Raw genomic sequence first — 16,343 nt, forward strand, 5'->3', positions numbered from 1 at the left:
GTCACGTTTATGGCGCAACGAGTAGATCATTGTTCGACTTTCTTACCGCAGTGGTATTCGGTTTGTCAAATGTTCAGTTCTAACTAATGATATGGACTGAAAGCACATTCAACTAAAAAAAACTTCATAGACATTGCAGACAAATCACAATTGACGTACAGTAGTTGTACCCCATTGGCCTATTAAAATGAGCAGTTAAAATAATCCATTATGCAGTGTATGAAATTATAGTTATTCACTCTGTGCAGTGGTGGTTTCTGAAGCAAGCAGGGCTCCGTAACCATCCCATCGTCTTTCTCCCCTACCCCTCTCCTCTCTCCCTCGTTAGGAGCAGCGCCTGCACTACCTGAAGCAGCAGGAGGAGAGGCAGCAGCAGCAGGAGGAGAGGCAGCAGCAGCAGCAGGCATCAGACCAGGAGAAGCTGCGTCGTCTCAGGGAGAACGTGGAGAACCAGGAGACCAGGCTCAAGAAGGTCCGGGCCCTCAAGGGCCACGTGGAGCAGAAACGCCTCAGCAACGGCAAGCTGGGTGAGCGAAGTGTTGCAATGAATGGGAAAGGAATTGGTTGTTCGTCTTTTGATTGAGTGGTGAATTGATTAGTGGATTTGTGTTGGATGACTGACTAATTGATTGGTTCTAACCTGTGTATCTTTATCTTTCTCCCTCTCTCTCTCTCTCTCTCTCTCTCTCTGTAGTGGAGGAGATAGAGCAGATGAATGGTCTGTTCCAACAGAAGCAGAGAGAGCTGGTGGTGGCTGTGTCCAAGGTTGAAGAGCTCAACAGACAGCTGGAGATGCTCAAGAATGGCAAGATGGACGGCTTCAAAGACAACCAGAGCTCTGTGGCTGAGCTGGACCACCTCTACAAGGAGCTGCAGGTGTGTGTTCTTCGAGTTTGCACTTTTGGGACTATTGACAATTCCATTGTACCTGGAAAACTCAATCCCAGGTGCTCAATTGTTTGAAAGTATTTTACATATGCGTACAATTTGACCCATGTCTGTATTTTCAAATCACATACGTTTAGCATGTGGCTCGTGTGGGACTCAAACCTTTAAATATTCCTACCACCGTGACCTAACCAATCAACTGAGCCGTCAGAACAACTAGTTCAAAGCCTCATATGTCCTTTACCCTGTCCTCCATCCTAGCTCAGCTGTCTGGCATGTCGTCTCTTGTCCCCTTTAGCTGCGTAACAAGCTGAACCAGGAGCAGAACGCCAAGCTGCAGCATCAGAGAGACAGTCTGAACAAGCGCAACCTGGAGGTGGCCTCTATGGACAAACGCGTCAGTGAGCTCCGAGACCGCCTCTGGAAGAAGAAGGCCGCTCTGCAGCAGAAAGAGAACCTGCCAGTGAGTGTACACACACACACACACACACACGGATGCAGAACACTTACTTTGACATCTCAAGACTTGGTCAAAGAAATGTAAATATTTACATAGTGACGCATACCCAATCAAAAGTGATAACCTGAGCGCCCCCTATGGGCTGGAGAGTATAAACACACTGTATCTCTGTTTACCTCTGAAAGCCACAGATGCCCTGGCCCTCAGAGCCGGCCCTTATCAAAAAAGTAAGACTCCTCAACCCTGTCTCTCACTGCCTTTCTGCACTGACAAACAAATCACTGTCTCACAGGACTGAAATACCCTCTGATCTCTCCTTCCACAGTTCACTTGTTCTATCTCTGTCTATTTAGCGTTCTTCAATCCTGGTCCCTGGGACTCACAGAGTGGGGAGATTTCCCCCCCAGCCCACTACTATAACACTTGATTCAGTTATTTTAGTAACTGTCTGGAGCAAAAGCCTGCGCACCTGGTGGCTCCCAAAGATCAGGATTGAAGGAGTTGATGTCACAGAGTTGATTTGCTATCTCAGTTTACACTTAACACTCCCTCTCTTCAGCCCAGCTTGGCAAAACAACTCCAGGAGAGGAGTGGAGACTAGAGCACAGGCAGGCAGACAGGAATTCCAGAGGAGATGGTTTCAGGCCTGAGCTCTGACATCACTGCCTGATATCCCTCTGCCCTTCTTCCCCTGAGTTGTTTTTGACTTCTGTGGTTTCTATGGCACTTTCATAATCTATGTAAAAAATACTTGGGTTCTGTCTTTGAAAGATTTTGTGAGGAAATTGTCAGGACATGTGAGATGTGCTGTAGCCATAAGTGGACAAGAACAACATTTATGGGTGAGGAGTGTTTAAAATGGAAACTCGAGTGGTTGAGGTTGTGGAGAATTTGCTCTGGCACTGAAACTATTACTGAATGATTTATGATTTATTATCATTTCACGTTACACGTGGTCGGCAAAATATTTTCTCGATCAGAGGTATTTTAATAGAAAAACCGCACCTCTGTCAAACGAATAGACAATCCCTGGTGATTTGGTGGTCTTATTGATTCTGACACCCTTTTCTTTCATTTTGAAACTAACTTCATGTGGGGAGTTGGGATGCATCTCTCCATTTCAGTAACTTTGTGCTAACTAATCCAGGTTGTATCATTTTAATGGGACATATCCAACATTCTTCTACTTCATATTCATCTCCAGCACCACCCCAACATCAACATATTATGTGAAAATGGCAGGTTTCAATTTTTTCTTTTTATCAAAAAGATGCTCATCAGATGATGATTTTTTTTTATAATTGTTTCCGGATGATGTCATCACAAAACACTTTTTTGACATCTGGAGTGTAATCATGTGATTTTTAACCAACTACTTAAAAAGTAACCTTTTATTTAACTAGGCAAGTCAGTTAAGAACAAATTCTCATTTACGATGACGGCCTAGGAACAGTGGGTCAGGGGCAGAACAACAGATTTTTACCTCGTCGGCTCAGGGATTTGATCCAGCAACCTTTCGGTTACTAGCCCAACGCTCTAACCACTAGACTACCTGCTACTAAGCCGTATGGTGTCATCGGAAACACTTATCTACCTGTTTCCTTTTGACTTCAAACATAGACACCAGCCACTTTCACTTATGTTGATGTTGGGGGTGTTGCTGGAGATGATTAATAGGAATTTGAAAATGTTGTACATTTTCCGTTTAATGTGTATATGCCACTGTGATCACAATGTTCCCTGGTTAATATATTTGCAGAGAGAATGCCATAACGTGCAATGCTGTGTATCAGCTGTTTATGAGCAAATTAAAGTGTCTACTAAGCAAAAGGCATTCTATACCACGAGATCCCTCTCCGATCTGCAGCGCTAACACTCACTGAATTAATAATAAAGTCGTGGAATGAATCCTTCCTTTAATATCCATACTTAATCCTTTTATATAAATGAAAACCACACGTCACAAATGGAAAAAGGATTTTGTCCAATATTGAAGAAGTCGACCTCTCTCGTTTGACGAAGGGAAGAGCTAAGATGAAGAAAGGAGACTGCTGAAGAGGTAAAGGTGTAACATGTGGAAGCAGAGGATCTGAAGGCTGAGTAGAGCAGGACTCGCTGAGGAGGTGGTTTAGTGACAGTCTCCCTGGAATCACAATGATGTCACCCGGCAGGCATGTTTCAACCACACTGGTCTGGAAAGGCTAGCCTGAGAGATACCAGCCTAGAATCACCTCGCCTTGCTCTGTCTAAACATATGGGAGGAACTGATCAATAGTGACTTATGTACTTGTATGGGGATTGGCTACCAGTGTGTTCAAACTGCTGTTGTGTTTTTGTTTCTCAAGAATGGCTTCCCTGGTAAGGAGAGGGCTACTAAAGACACTCATCCGCAGGTACAGTAACTGATGACAGAGCCGAACCTGACATAGACACGCACTGATCTCTTCTGCATGACTTGGCAAAGCAGCAACAGGCGTAGGATTTACTGCCCCCCCCCATTTTGTTTCCAGTACCGGAGTGCAGTTGATTTGATGTGTTTTTAAAGGGCACGGCTTGACTTATTTAATCTGCTCTGTTGCGTAAAGGCCTTGTTTCACACAGCTGCTAAAGTTATTTTTCCCGAAACAGAAGAACTTTCAGATCAAGGCTCTGGCCGTGTTAGAAAGTAAATCGAGCTGGCTTGGTCCAAATGTTTTAGCGTTAGACTTGATCAGGCTTTATGTGGGGTAGTTGTGGAGTATTTTTCAACATTGTTTATCTCCCTTAAAGATTTCCTCCAGCGATTAAAAATATATATATATATTTTTAATCGCTGGAGGAAATCCCCATACAAATACATATATATATATTTATTTATTTAAAAATAAAGTTTTACTGTTGAAAAGCGATATCCCAAGTATAAATTCAGTAAAGTACACATACTAAATTAAGAGATCTTTGGTTAAGTAAATCGGGTGAAGAATAAAGTGAAAAGGATGGAACTTTAAATTCATCCATAACGTCAACCACTGTATTTTAGACTAGTGGCAAATGGAAGTTATAGTAACTGTCTAATCTACTACTAAGCTGAGGGAGATGCATAAGAAATATATTATTTTGGTCTTTGCGCTGTACTTTTCACTGTTTATGTACATCTGTGAGTGACCCTGTTATTCTTTCCCACTGATGCTCCCCCACTCATAACCAGCTTGATCTGTGTGTTTGTCTCACTCTGTACTGTCTGTCTAACTCTCCCATTCATCCTCTCCCTCCGTCTCTCTTGCCTCCTCTAGCAGCTGCCCTCTGATGGTCCGGTGGGTCAGCAGCAGCAGCAGGGTCCGTCTCGTGTGGCGGCTGTCGGCCCTTACATCCAGTCGTACACCATGCCTCGTGGCCCAGTGAGACACGAGCTGCTGGTCAAACCTGCTGCCTACCCCGATGGCACCGCCACCCTGCCTGCACACCCAGAACCCCAGGACAAAGCTAACACAGGTGAGACGGTGACCTCGACCTTTCACCTTTCCCATCTCTCTTCTTCCCTCTTAGCCCGGGCAAAGTGAGCCCGCCAACTACTCTGCTGAAGTCTCCACTTCACCTCTTTTGCTCAGTCTCTTTTAACTATGGTGGGTACTCTATACCTCAGTTGAGTGATTAACAAAGTCACGATGACGAGCTTGTGAGAGGTTTGACATGTGACTGAGTTCCCCACCCTCGGCAGGAGCCAAGGTTTCTGGGATACCCCTGTTAGTACAGACGGGCTCTGGTTGTGACGTGACTCTAAGCTCAGAAGGTAGCCTACTGCCTGTGTCCTCTGGTGGGGCTGTTTCTTCTACCAATGCCCCTAACCAGAGATCTAGGATCAGTTTACCCTACTGCTAATTTGAACCTAAAACATTAAAGGAGTTGAAAAAATACCTGACCTTGAATAAGTGGTTAACGGCTAATGAGGTCTCTTGGCAGCCGTGACACATATATTGTGCTGCGATTGAATCAGCCATGCTGTGTTTTTCCTCCACTCAATGGAGACTTAATTTTGCCAGGGTGGAATTCCAGCCCTCATGTTGCTGTGTCATTATGCAGTCAGAGGTTGAACCAGGGAAAGCTCAGTGGTATCCTCTTCAGTTTGGTAACATAGCTACTATCAATTTACCTAATCTACTGTATATTGGCACTCAGTAGTGTTCATTTAATTCTGTAATTACATATTATATCCACCAGAGGGGGTATAGTGCAGTTTTCCTTGAGGTAGAATGATCATTTTGCTCTTTATCACATGCTTCGTAAACAACAGGTGTAGACTAACAGTGAAATGCGTACTTACGCATATTTCCCAGAGATTGATTTTTAAAAATATGAGAAAAATAAAAACACAAGGAATAAATACACAATGAGAAACGATAACTTGGCTTTAAACAGTACCAGTCAAAAGTTTGCACACACCTACTCATTCCAGGGGTTTTCTTTATTTTGCTATTTTCTACATTGTAGAATAATAATGAAGACATCAAAACTATGAAATAACACATATTGAATCATGTAGTAACCAAAAAAGTGTTAAACAAAACAAAATATACTCTATTTGAGATTCTTCGAAGTAGCCACCCTTTGCCTTGATGACAACTTTTCAGTTCTTGGCATTCTCTCAACCAGCTTCACCTGGAATGCTTTCCCAACAGTCTTGAAGGACTTCCCACATATGCTGAGCACTTGTTGGCTGCTTTTCCTTCACTCTGCGGTGCAACTCATCCCAAACCATCTCAATTGGGTTGAGGTCAGGTGATTGTGGAGGCCAGGTCATCTGATGCAGCACTCCAACACTTTCCTTATTTGTCAAATAGCCCTCACACAGCCTGGAGATGTGTTGGGACATTGTCCTGTTGAAAAACAAATGATAGTCCCAATAAGTGCAAACCAGATGGGATGGCGTATTGCTGCAGAATGCTGTGGTAGCCAAACTGGTTAAGTGTATCTTGAATTCTAAGTAAATCATGTGTCGCCAGCAAAGCACCATCACACCTCCTCCTCCATGCTTCACGGTGGGAACCACACACGCGGAGATCATCCCTTCACCTGCTCTGCGTCTCACAAAAAGACAGAGATTGGAACAAAAAACCTCACATTTGGACTCATCACACCAAAGGACAGATTTCCACCAGTCTAATGTCTGTTGCTCGTGTTTATTGGCCCAAGCAAGTCTCTTCTTATTATTGGTGTCCTTTAGTAGTGGTTTCTTTTGCAGCAATTTGACCATGAAGGCCTGATTCACACAGTCTCCTCTGAACAGCTTTTCCTCTGAGGCAGCGGTAACTCTTGGTCTTCCTTTCCTATGGCAGTCCTCATGAGAGCCAGTTTCATCATAGCGCTTTATGGTTTTTGCGACTCTACTTGAATAAATGTTCAAAGTTCTTAATTTTCCGTATTGACTGACCTTCATGTCTTAAAGTAATGATGGACTGTCGTTTATCTTTGCTTATTTGAGCTGTTCTTGCCATAATATGGACCTGGTATTTTACCAAATAGGGCTATCTTCTGTATACCAACCCTACCTTGTCACAACACAACTGATTGGCTCAAACGCATTAAGATGGAAAGAAATTCCACAAATGAGCTTTTAACAAGGCACACCTGTTAATTGAAATGCATTCCAGGTGACTACCTCATGAAGCTGGTTGAGAGAATGCCAAGAGTGTGTAAAGCTGTCATCAAGGCAAAGGGTGGCTACTTTGAAGAATGTCAAATATAAAATGTATTTTGACTTGTTTAACACTTTTGGGGGGGGGGGGGGGGGGGGGGGTGATTCCGGGGGGAAATCTACATGATTCCAGGTGTTATTTCATAGTTTTGATGTCGTCACTATTATACTACAATGTAGAAAATAGTAAAAATAAATAAAAACCCTTGAATGAGTAGGTGTACATTTTTGACTAGTACTCAGCCGGGGTCTCAATTTACTGTTGAGCTTTAGATTAAATAATACACAAGGTGCAATTTTGAAATTTGTTTGTTCATATGCAGTAACTCAATTAGCCCATGCCAGCTATTTATTTATTGGTAAGTTAGTCTAGCGGGCCAGCTATCTAAACTTGTAGTTACCGGTGTGGGGCCCATTGATCATCAGTTATCATATAAAAAAATTGCAGAAATGTGTCTCTCCGCCACAAGGCAACATGAGTAGAATTGCAGGAAATTAACTTTAAAACTAAAAAAAAATTCTCTTAACTGTCACGAGGGAACGCCGCTAAAACGCTTACACTACGGTCTTTGATTCAGTCAGATTGCATAAATACAACACTAATCACACACACACACACACACACACACACACACACACACACACACACACACACACACACACACACACACACACACACACACACACACACACACACACACACACACACACACACAACCAGTGAAAGGCCATGCACAGACGTTGGCCTGTTATTATTCTCTACTCACGCACTTGTTCACTCACTCGTTCAGTCTGCCTAAAATAACTCCCCCAGTAGAAGGAGTGTGTGAAAGAGGGAGAGGGGGTGACATTAAAAATCAATGATATGACACCAAAGCTGGTGATTTCAACTGCTAAACAACACAGCACCACAAGGGACCATCTTCCCTTTTTATCTATCCTCCTTTTCCTCTTCGGTCCATCTTTTCCTTTACACGTAGTCTCCATTGGAAGCCAGGGAAACGTAGGAGTTAAAGTACCAGATTTTCCCCAGTCTGCTGTGATGTTGCATGCGATCACTTCTGCGTGATGAGCCAATATGCAGTGGGAAAGAAGAGGGGGACAGATTGGAAAGGGAAGAGGGGAATCTGCAGCCTGTCCAAACCCCTCCAGAGCTCTTCTCCATCGAGTTGTAGACTGACGGGGAGGGTCCCTGCCTGGTCCCAGATCCAGCCAGGCCATCTGCACCCCTCACCATGCCCACACTGGGCCCCCTGCTTGGGCCTATAACGGACCGGACCTCTGGATATCTAAGGCTCCTACCCTTTCTGTCTTGTTTGCTTTTTTGTTTATTTTAGAAGCCATGTTCTTGCTTAAGCCTCTGAAAGACTTGCGGGCTAAGAGAAAAGGTACACACTCCCTCTGGTGCTGTGTTCTGTGTGTGTGTGTGTGTGTGTGTGTGTGTGTGTGTGTCAGCTTGAGCTTGCTGTGTGTTACCCTTTCAGTGGATGCAATATGGGCTTAGTTGTGTGTGCATGTTAGAGAGAGGGAGGGAGAGAGTGTGTGTGTGCGCACATGGGGGTATGTTTGTTGTGGGAGAACACGAAAAGACATTCTTATTTAATGTTTTCATTGTCATCTCTTTTTCTGCCAGATCTCTGTTTGTGTTGCTGTGAGGCGATACTGCCTGTTTGTTGAATTAAACTGTGCCCGTTCCCATTTTCTTTCCACGCTGGATTCCGCTGCGTTTCTAACTGGGTCAGTTGGAACAAACACATTACCTCCAGCAGAACTGACGGTCTGACAGCCATGTGGTTTCAGACTGGCCCAGTCAGCTCTAAATCAGTTATTGAGGAAATGTGGAAGATAGGAAGAACTAGCTAGATCTACCACATTTTGCACTCCTGTACTGCAGTGCACGTTTTGGTTTTTGCCCCGGCACGACACGGTGGATTCAAATAATGAAAGCTTGCCGACGACTTTGCTATTTGAATCAGCTGTGCAGTGCAACGGCAACAAACCAAAACGTGCACCCATGGGGAGACACAGGACCGAGTTTAGGAAACCCTACTGTACGGTCTTCATTTTTCGAAGAAAAGGGAAGTCCCAGTCACAGGGGTTTTCCTGTATATTATAGCCCAGCTTCGGCCAGACCTTGTCTAAACATCTTTGACTTACCATTGGTTTGAATTGAAAGTATTGTTAGAAAACACCCCTTAAACCACAACTCCCTTACCACCCCCTCTCTCAGGTAAGCTGGCAGAGTGGGGCACTTCTGGACCAGAGTCCAACAGCAGTAGTCATGGGTCATCCTCCATACTGCCCAGAATGACCTCTGACTCCAGCGCTAACACAGAGCAAGGTAACCACCACCTCAGCCCAACCACACATAAATGTTACTGCAAGACTCGACCACACAATGACTAGGTATTTAGTGGCCAAATCATATCCGCCTGTCCACACAAACATGGCTATCTTTGAATTAGATACGCAGTCCAGATAGGGTTGTGCCATTGTTTTCCCTGTTTGTGTCTAGTTGTTATGTTATGGTAACACCTGCGGTGGTGTTGTGTGTAGGTGAGACGGAGGGCATGAAGAGGGACCGGCGGGTGCGTCCGTTCTCTATGTTTGAGCCCACTGAGGTGCCCGCCTCCTCCCTCCGCAAGAACCAGAGCAGTGACGACCTGGTCAGAGACGCCCAGGTAAGAACAGTGCAACTGAACCAAAATGGTCGCTTAGCTGCTTTTACTGCGGACCCAAAATAGCTGGTGTCCAGGAAGTTGAAAACGTGAACTTTAATTGAACTGAATCCAATACCTGTCGACCTTCCTACCAACAGCTTAGAGTAGTTTCTCCAATGCACACGCATACAGTGCCTTTGGAAAGTATTCAGACCCCTTGTCTTGTTCCACATTTTGTTACGTTACAGCCTTATTCTAAAATGGATTAAATAGAAATAAAATAATCCTCAGCAATCTACACACAACACCCCTTAATGACAAAGCGATAATTTTTTGCAAATGTAAAATTTATTAACATTAAAAAACAGACCTTATTTACATTAGTATTCAGACCCTTTGCTATGAGACTCGAAATTGAGCTCAAGTGCATCCTGTTTCCATTGATCATCCTTGAGATGTTTCTACAACTTGATTGAAGTCCACATGTGGTAAATTCAATTGATTGGACATGTTTTGGAAAGGCCCACACCTGTCTATATAAGGTCCCACAGTCGACAGTGCATGTTGGAGCAAAAACCAAGCCATGATGTTGAAGGAATTGTCCTTGGACTGCTGAGACAGGATTGTGCCGAGGCAGAGATCTGGGGAATGGTACCAAAAAATGTCTGCAGCATTGAAGATCTCCAAGAACACAGTGGCCTCCATCATTCTTAAATGAAAGAAGTTTGGAACCACCAAGTCTCTTCCTAGTGCTGGCTGCCCGGCCAAACTGAGCAATCGGGGGAGAAGGGCCTTGGTCAGGGGGGTGACCAAGAACCCCATGTTCACTCTGACAGAGCTCTAGAGTTCCTCTGCGGAGATGGGAGAACCTTTCAGAAGGCCAACCATTTCTGCAGCACTCCAACAATCAGGCCTTCACGGTATAGTGGCCAGACAGAAGTCAATCCTCAGTAAAAAGCACATGACCGCCCGCTTGGAGTTTGCCAAAAGGCATGAGAAACAAGATTGAGAAACAAGATTCTCTAGTTTGATGAAACCAAGATTGAACTCTTTGGCCTGAATGCCAAGCATCACGTCTGGAGGAAACCTGGCACCATCCCTACGGTGAAACATAGTGGTGGCTGCATCATCATCATGATGTGGGGATGTTTTTCAGCGGCAGGGACTGGGAGACTAGTCAGGATCGAGGCAAAGATGAACGGAGCAAAGTACAGAGATCCTTGATGAAAACCTGCTCCAGAGCGCTCAGGTCCTCAGACTCGGGCGACGGTTCACCTTCCAACAGGACAACGACCCTATGCACACAGCCAAGACAACGCAGGAGTGGCTGAATGTCCTTGAATAAGAGTCCGGACTTGATCCTGATCGAACATCTCTGGAGAGACCTGAAAATAGCTGTGCAGCAACGCTTCCCATCCAACCCGACAGAGCTTGAGAGGATCTACAGAGAAGAATGTGAGAAGCTCCCCAAATACAGGTGTACCAAGCATGTAGCGTCATATCCAAGAAGACTCGATGCTGTAATCGCTGCCAAAGGTGCTTCAACAAAGTACTGAGTAAAGGGTCGGAAAACGTATGTAAATGTGATATTTATCTTCTATATATATATATATATATATAAATTAGCAAACATTTCAAACTGTTTTTGCCTTGTATCTGTTATTATGTGTAGATTGAGGGGGGAAATATTAAATTAAATTAAAAATTAAAGGGGTCTGAATACTTTACGAAGGCACTGTATGTACCTACCATACAAACACATGTACACAGTACACCTTCAACAGGACATTTGATCCCCAATGGGGTCTTCCATGCAGAACTTTGAGTGGAAGCCTGTGAGTAATGGGGTTAAATGATACGTTCTATTGTAATGGGTTAACTGTAATGTAATTATCATGAACATTAGCTCTTGACATCAGGTGTGTGTGTGTGTGTGTGTGTGTGTGTGTGTGTGTGTGTGTGTGTGTGTGTGTGTGTGAGATAACCTATCTGTCATCTAACCAGCTCCTCTGTCTACTCCTTTCTCCAGTCTGCTCCTAAAGCTGCAGTCAAGGTGCCCCCACCTGTCGCCAGCAAACCCAAAGCCCCCAGTTGCGCCCCCTATGGCAAGCCAGGCCTCAACACCGGTACCTTCCCCAAGGCCAAGCCCCCCAGCCAGCAACAGCACCCCCAGGAGGCGGCCAAGGCCCGCGTCCCACTGCCCCCATCCCAGAGCCAGACCCTGCCCCTGCCCTCCAAGCAGGACCCCCCTCTGGCAGCCACCGTAAGACCCTTCACACCAGAGCTGCCTAAGGACCTGAGCAAGCCCCAGACCCTGGCAGCCAGCTCCATCTACTCCATGTACACTCAGCAGCCCACCCCAGGCAAGCCATACCCACCGGCCATACAGGGGTCTCTCAACAGGAGCCAGAGCCGAGGCAACGGATTTGTCAGTGGTAAGACTACCTTCTGGTTCCTCTTCATTTCCTGTTGACTGTATCTGGACTACCGTCTGCCTGGAGACATTTGTCTATTTCTCTAAAGAATGAATGAAGAGGATTGATTTCGCAATGTGACTTTGCCAATCAAGGCCGGTATGTGAACCATGGCTCCAAAGCATTTCACTGAACACCAGTGTACTAGAAACAGTGTTGTCTGCTCTTGTTATTTTCTTCGTTCTACACTGACTGGTAGATTAACTCCTAACAGAGACTTTAAAGCAGGCTGACGTCAGTCCTATGCTATGTACCTAGGAGAGTACAGTGATTCATTTAGCCAGCGGAGAGGGTCCTGACTCAGAACAAGCTGCAGTTAGTGAATCTAATTAAAGATAATAATCCCTGAGGCATGGCAACCGATAAATGAATCATTAAAGCAATCCTCCTCGTCGCCCTGTTAATGTTAACGGGTTGCACATACGCAGATATGTCTGACTAAAGTGAAGCAGAGGACATGAACTCTCTGGAGTCTGCAGTGGCCAGGAAAAATGTGTGGTCCTAGTTATGATAAGATGATATACGTATATGATATAACAAGAGTTTTTCCTAGAGTTTTTCCTGGTCAGGTCACATGACCAGAATAAGCTCTTGGGTCTTTCTGACAGTGGCTGTGTCCTAATTTGTAAAAGTGAGGTATTTAGTGTACTTGGAGACTTCACTAAGAGTCCATAAGGCCAGGGTGCATGTGTCATCCCTGCCCTGTGGATCTCCCTTAAGTCAAATCCACCAACCTGACCTGGCTGACGCATGGTGACACACCAGTGCTCAGCCATGCAGTCAGGAGAACCACCTTCTGTTACAGCTCTCATCCTCAAACACACATCCTCACGTAGGCTACTCCCACTATAAACATTCTAAGCTGTGTGTTGCCTGCCTCAACAACAATAGATTGAAACGTTATATTTTCTCCAATCCTTGTCCTGGAGTGTTTGTGTGTACCAGCAGGAAAATAGGTTGTCTAGTTGATGGTATCTTCAAAGACCACTTTAAAGTCTGACCTACTCTCTGTGTGTAGTGTACGGTAAGCCTGTGATCTCCGGTGGTGGCCCCCAGCAACCAGAGAACCCATACAGCGAGCAGCGGCACTCCCCAGACCAGCCCTCTGAGGTGGACCACGGGGCACAACAGGGCCCCCCCACCGAGGGCCAGCAGGGGGAGACAGAGCGCACCCCCCGTCCCCTCAGCCCCACCAAGCTGCTGCCCTTCATCTCCAACCCCTACCGCCATCAGAGTGACGGTGACCTGGAGGCCCTCAGGAAGAAGCTGTACAACGCCCCACGGCCCCTGAAGAAACGCAGCTCCATCACAGAGCCCGAGGGCCCCGCAGGGCCCAACATCCAGAAGCTGCTTTATCAGAAGACCACGCTGGCTGCCATGGAGACCATCCTCACCACGCCCACCACACCCGAGGCTGTAAAGGATGCGGGAGTGGCGTTGCCTGGTGTTCCAGGTGCCCAGATTGTTGGGGAGAGCAGCCAACCGGGAAGTGTGAAACTGGAGGTGCGTGACGTCCCTCCTCCCACCCCTAACCACCATCTACCACCCCCAGCAGAGCAGACTACCCCACCAGCCATCCCAGAGGGAGACCGAGAGGAGTTCACGCCCCCTCCCCATCCACCCCACCCTGCCCCTCGACCTGACCAGCCCCGGTTCCCCCCACCGCCCCCTGCTGCTGCAGGCATGGAGGAGCCCAGCCCACCCAGCCTGCAACCTCCTCCAGAGAGTTTCATGGAAGAATTCCCCCCCTACCCTCCACCACCTTACCCCAGCGGGGTTGAGCAGGAGATCCTGGGGGAGGACACCTTCAGCATGCAGGCACCGGAGGTCACAGGACAGGTCACATTGCCACCGGTAAGGAACCTCATTTTAAGTACCTTCCATGACACCCATAAACACCAGCCCACAATCAGACACAACCTTTCTACTTGCTGCAAATAGCTTTAACATCACAGTCCTAAGCCATATTAACAATAGCCAACTGTACTGTACTCTACAGTACTGTATGTGCCTCACTTGTTGTTTCTCATGGGGTTGTCCTGACTGTTCAGGTTGTACAGTACATGTTCACCTCCGTTGACCTCATCTCGCCCTGGCTAGCTACCCTCCACCCTCTCACAGGTTATATAAGCACAGTAATCCTGATCAAGTTTTGTAGAAAGTGGAACCTGTTCATTATGTCCTAATCTGACATAAAATGGCTGCATTTCAGTAAGCATTCACATTCCCTCGTCCAAAGCTGACATTGAAATGAGCTTTGGTTATTTTCTGCCCTGTAAGTAAACAACAAGCTGCATTCCATTGTTGATCCCATACAGGCAGGTTTGTCAGTGGGGTCCTACCCTTTGGAGTGTTGATGAGTGGTATGACCCATTTTTGCCTCCCAGTCCTTGCACTCTGCCGCTAAACCCAATGGACAGCTGTTAAGACCCAAAAAAGGGCCCTTTCTTTCATGTGGCCAGTAATAGCTTATCATCAAACCTCAGCTTGTTTCATGACTGGTTTGGCTCTGTTAGTCAGGTCAGTATTGGTCTAGTTGCAGAGGGAACAGGTCCCTTCAATCTTGAGTAGATACTGTATTCATTCAAAAGATACTCTGGATGTTCATTCGAATCGTTTATGCATTGCATCCAGTTTCTTAATATTTTGTGGATTGGAACCCATTTATATGAACAGCGAGTAGATTGTTCTATGCGACACACACAGACGTGCACAAACCAAATCCACCCAGACAGAGCACTAGCGAACACCCTCAGACACTTCCTAGTGAGAGCGTGTCATCGTGGCTGTGTGATATCACCTAGGTGTGATGTTGTGTAAAAAGTGTACTCCTCTCCGTGTGTCTGTACTAGGGGAAGAGGACCAACCTGCGTAAGACCGGCTCCGAGAGGATCGACCACAGCATGAGGGTGAAGTTTAACCCCCTGGCCCTGCTCCTGGACTCCTCTCTGGAGGGAGAGTTTGATCTGGTCCAGAGGATCATCTACGAGGTAACATTTCTGGATGTATAGATACTGTAGTGAATACCGTATCATATTTCCTGGACCTCTAAGTTCTTTTTATTTGTTTTTTTTTAAGACTTTTACAGAGGAACAGTGTTTACAAGTGCTTGTGTGTAGTGAAGAGTGTAATGGCAGGTTAGCATGGTAGCTGGTAAACCATCGTACTCAAAAAGTTTAGTCTTAACGTTTTGCAGTCTTAGCTGTTAGCTGATGATAATTTGTACCGAGTGTGTATTGTGTAAAATAATGTGTGTTTGTGAAGTGAGTTGTAAAGATCCACCTCTCTCTCCTGTCTCAGGTGGAGGACCCTAGTCTGCCCAATGATGAGGGGATCACAGCCCTCCACAACGCAGTCTGTGCCGGACACACAGAGATCGTCAAGTTCCTGGTCCAGTTTGGTGTCAACGTCAACGCAGCCGACAGCGATGGCTGGTGAGTGGACGCTACCAACACCTCTGATTCTGACTCTAACACAAGCCAGCGAGGGAGTCTGACACGTACATTTTTGAATGTATGCTTTGTTTTTTTCTTCCTTTCTCTTTCTACCTCTCTCTCTCAGGACTCCGCTGCACTGCGCGGCCTCCTGTAATAACGTGCAGGTGTGTAAGTTCCTGGTGGAGTCCGGAGCAGCGGTGTTTGCTATGACCTACAGTGACATGCAGACGGCAGCGGATAAGTGTGAGGAGATGGAGGAGGGATACACCCAGTGCTCCCAGTTCCTCTACGGTCAGTAGTTCAACAGCTACTGGTAAAAATAGCCTCGAGTGTTATGTCAGGGGAAAGTCTCTGTTTCTCTTTGCATTGAAGAGACAGTGGGCAGTGTGGTTGTTGATGATACTGTACTAGTGATGGTGTATTTGGATGCACACCTGTAGGTGTCATCTGCATTTGGCGTTTGTGTGTATATTTCTGTGCGTGTTCTTGCTCCGCTAACACCCGGTCTCCTCTTTCCTCTAGGTGTGCAGGAGAAGATGGGCATCATGAACAGGGGCGTGGTGTACGGCCTGTGGGACTACAGCAATGATAATTCTGATGAGCTGGCGTTCCATGAGGGAGACTGCATGACCATCGTCCGCCGAGAGGACGAGGACGAGACCGAGTGGTGGTGGGCGGGCACGGGCGACACGGAGGGGTACATCCCTCGGAACCTTCTGGGGGTGAGTTGCACTGTGTCAGAACTGCGTTTCG

At 46.2% G+C, this 16,343-nt stretch overlaps 1 protein-coding gene across 10 annotated transcripts in view; it reads left to right on the top strand.

Moving 5' to 3' along the window:
* Positions 1-16,343, top strand: part of LOC139411561 (tumor protein p53 binding protein, 2a) — a 51,565-nt gene that overhangs the window by 33,645 nt on the left and 1,577 nt on the right. For 2 of the 10 annotated variants that reach the window (XM_071158058.1, XM_071158135.1), the window contains 14 exons: positions 329-527; positions 695-876; positions 1,187-1,351; positions 1,534-1,575; positions 3,694-3,741; positions 4,621-4,819; positions 9,250-9,360; positions 9,576-9,700; positions 11,709-12,114; positions 13,172-14,007; positions 15,006-15,143; positions 15,454-15,587; positions 15,715-15,881; positions 16,113-16,312. In XM_071158058.1, coding sequence (XP_071014159.1) covers positions 329-527; positions 695-876; positions 1,187-1,351; positions 1,534-1,575; positions 3,694-3,741; positions 4,621-4,819; positions 9,250-9,360; positions 9,576-9,700; positions 11,709-12,114; positions 13,172-14,007; positions 15,006-15,143; positions 15,454-15,587; positions 15,715-15,881; positions 16,113-16,312 — 2,952 coding nt within the window. The remainder of the gene's footprint in view (positions 1-328; positions 528-694; positions 877-1,186; positions 1,352-1,533; positions 1,576-3,693; positions 3,742-4,620; positions 4,820-9,249; positions 9,361-9,575; positions 9,701-11,708; positions 12,115-13,171; positions 14,008-15,005; positions 15,144-15,453; positions 15,588-15,714; positions 15,882-16,112; positions 16,313-16,343) is intronic. The other 8 variants (XM_071158109.1, XM_071158144.1, XM_071158068.1 and 5 more) reach the window with 7 other exon arrangements.

Source organism: Oncorhynchus clarkii, chromosome 1, assembly GCF_045791955.1.
Source record: "Oncorhynchus clarkii lewisi isolate Uvic-CL-2024 chromosome 1, UVic_Ocla_1.0, whole genome shotgun sequence".
Taxonomy (NCBI): domain Eukaryota; kingdom Metazoa; phylum Chordata; class Actinopteri; order Salmoniformes; family Salmonidae; genus Oncorhynchus; species Oncorhynchus clarkii.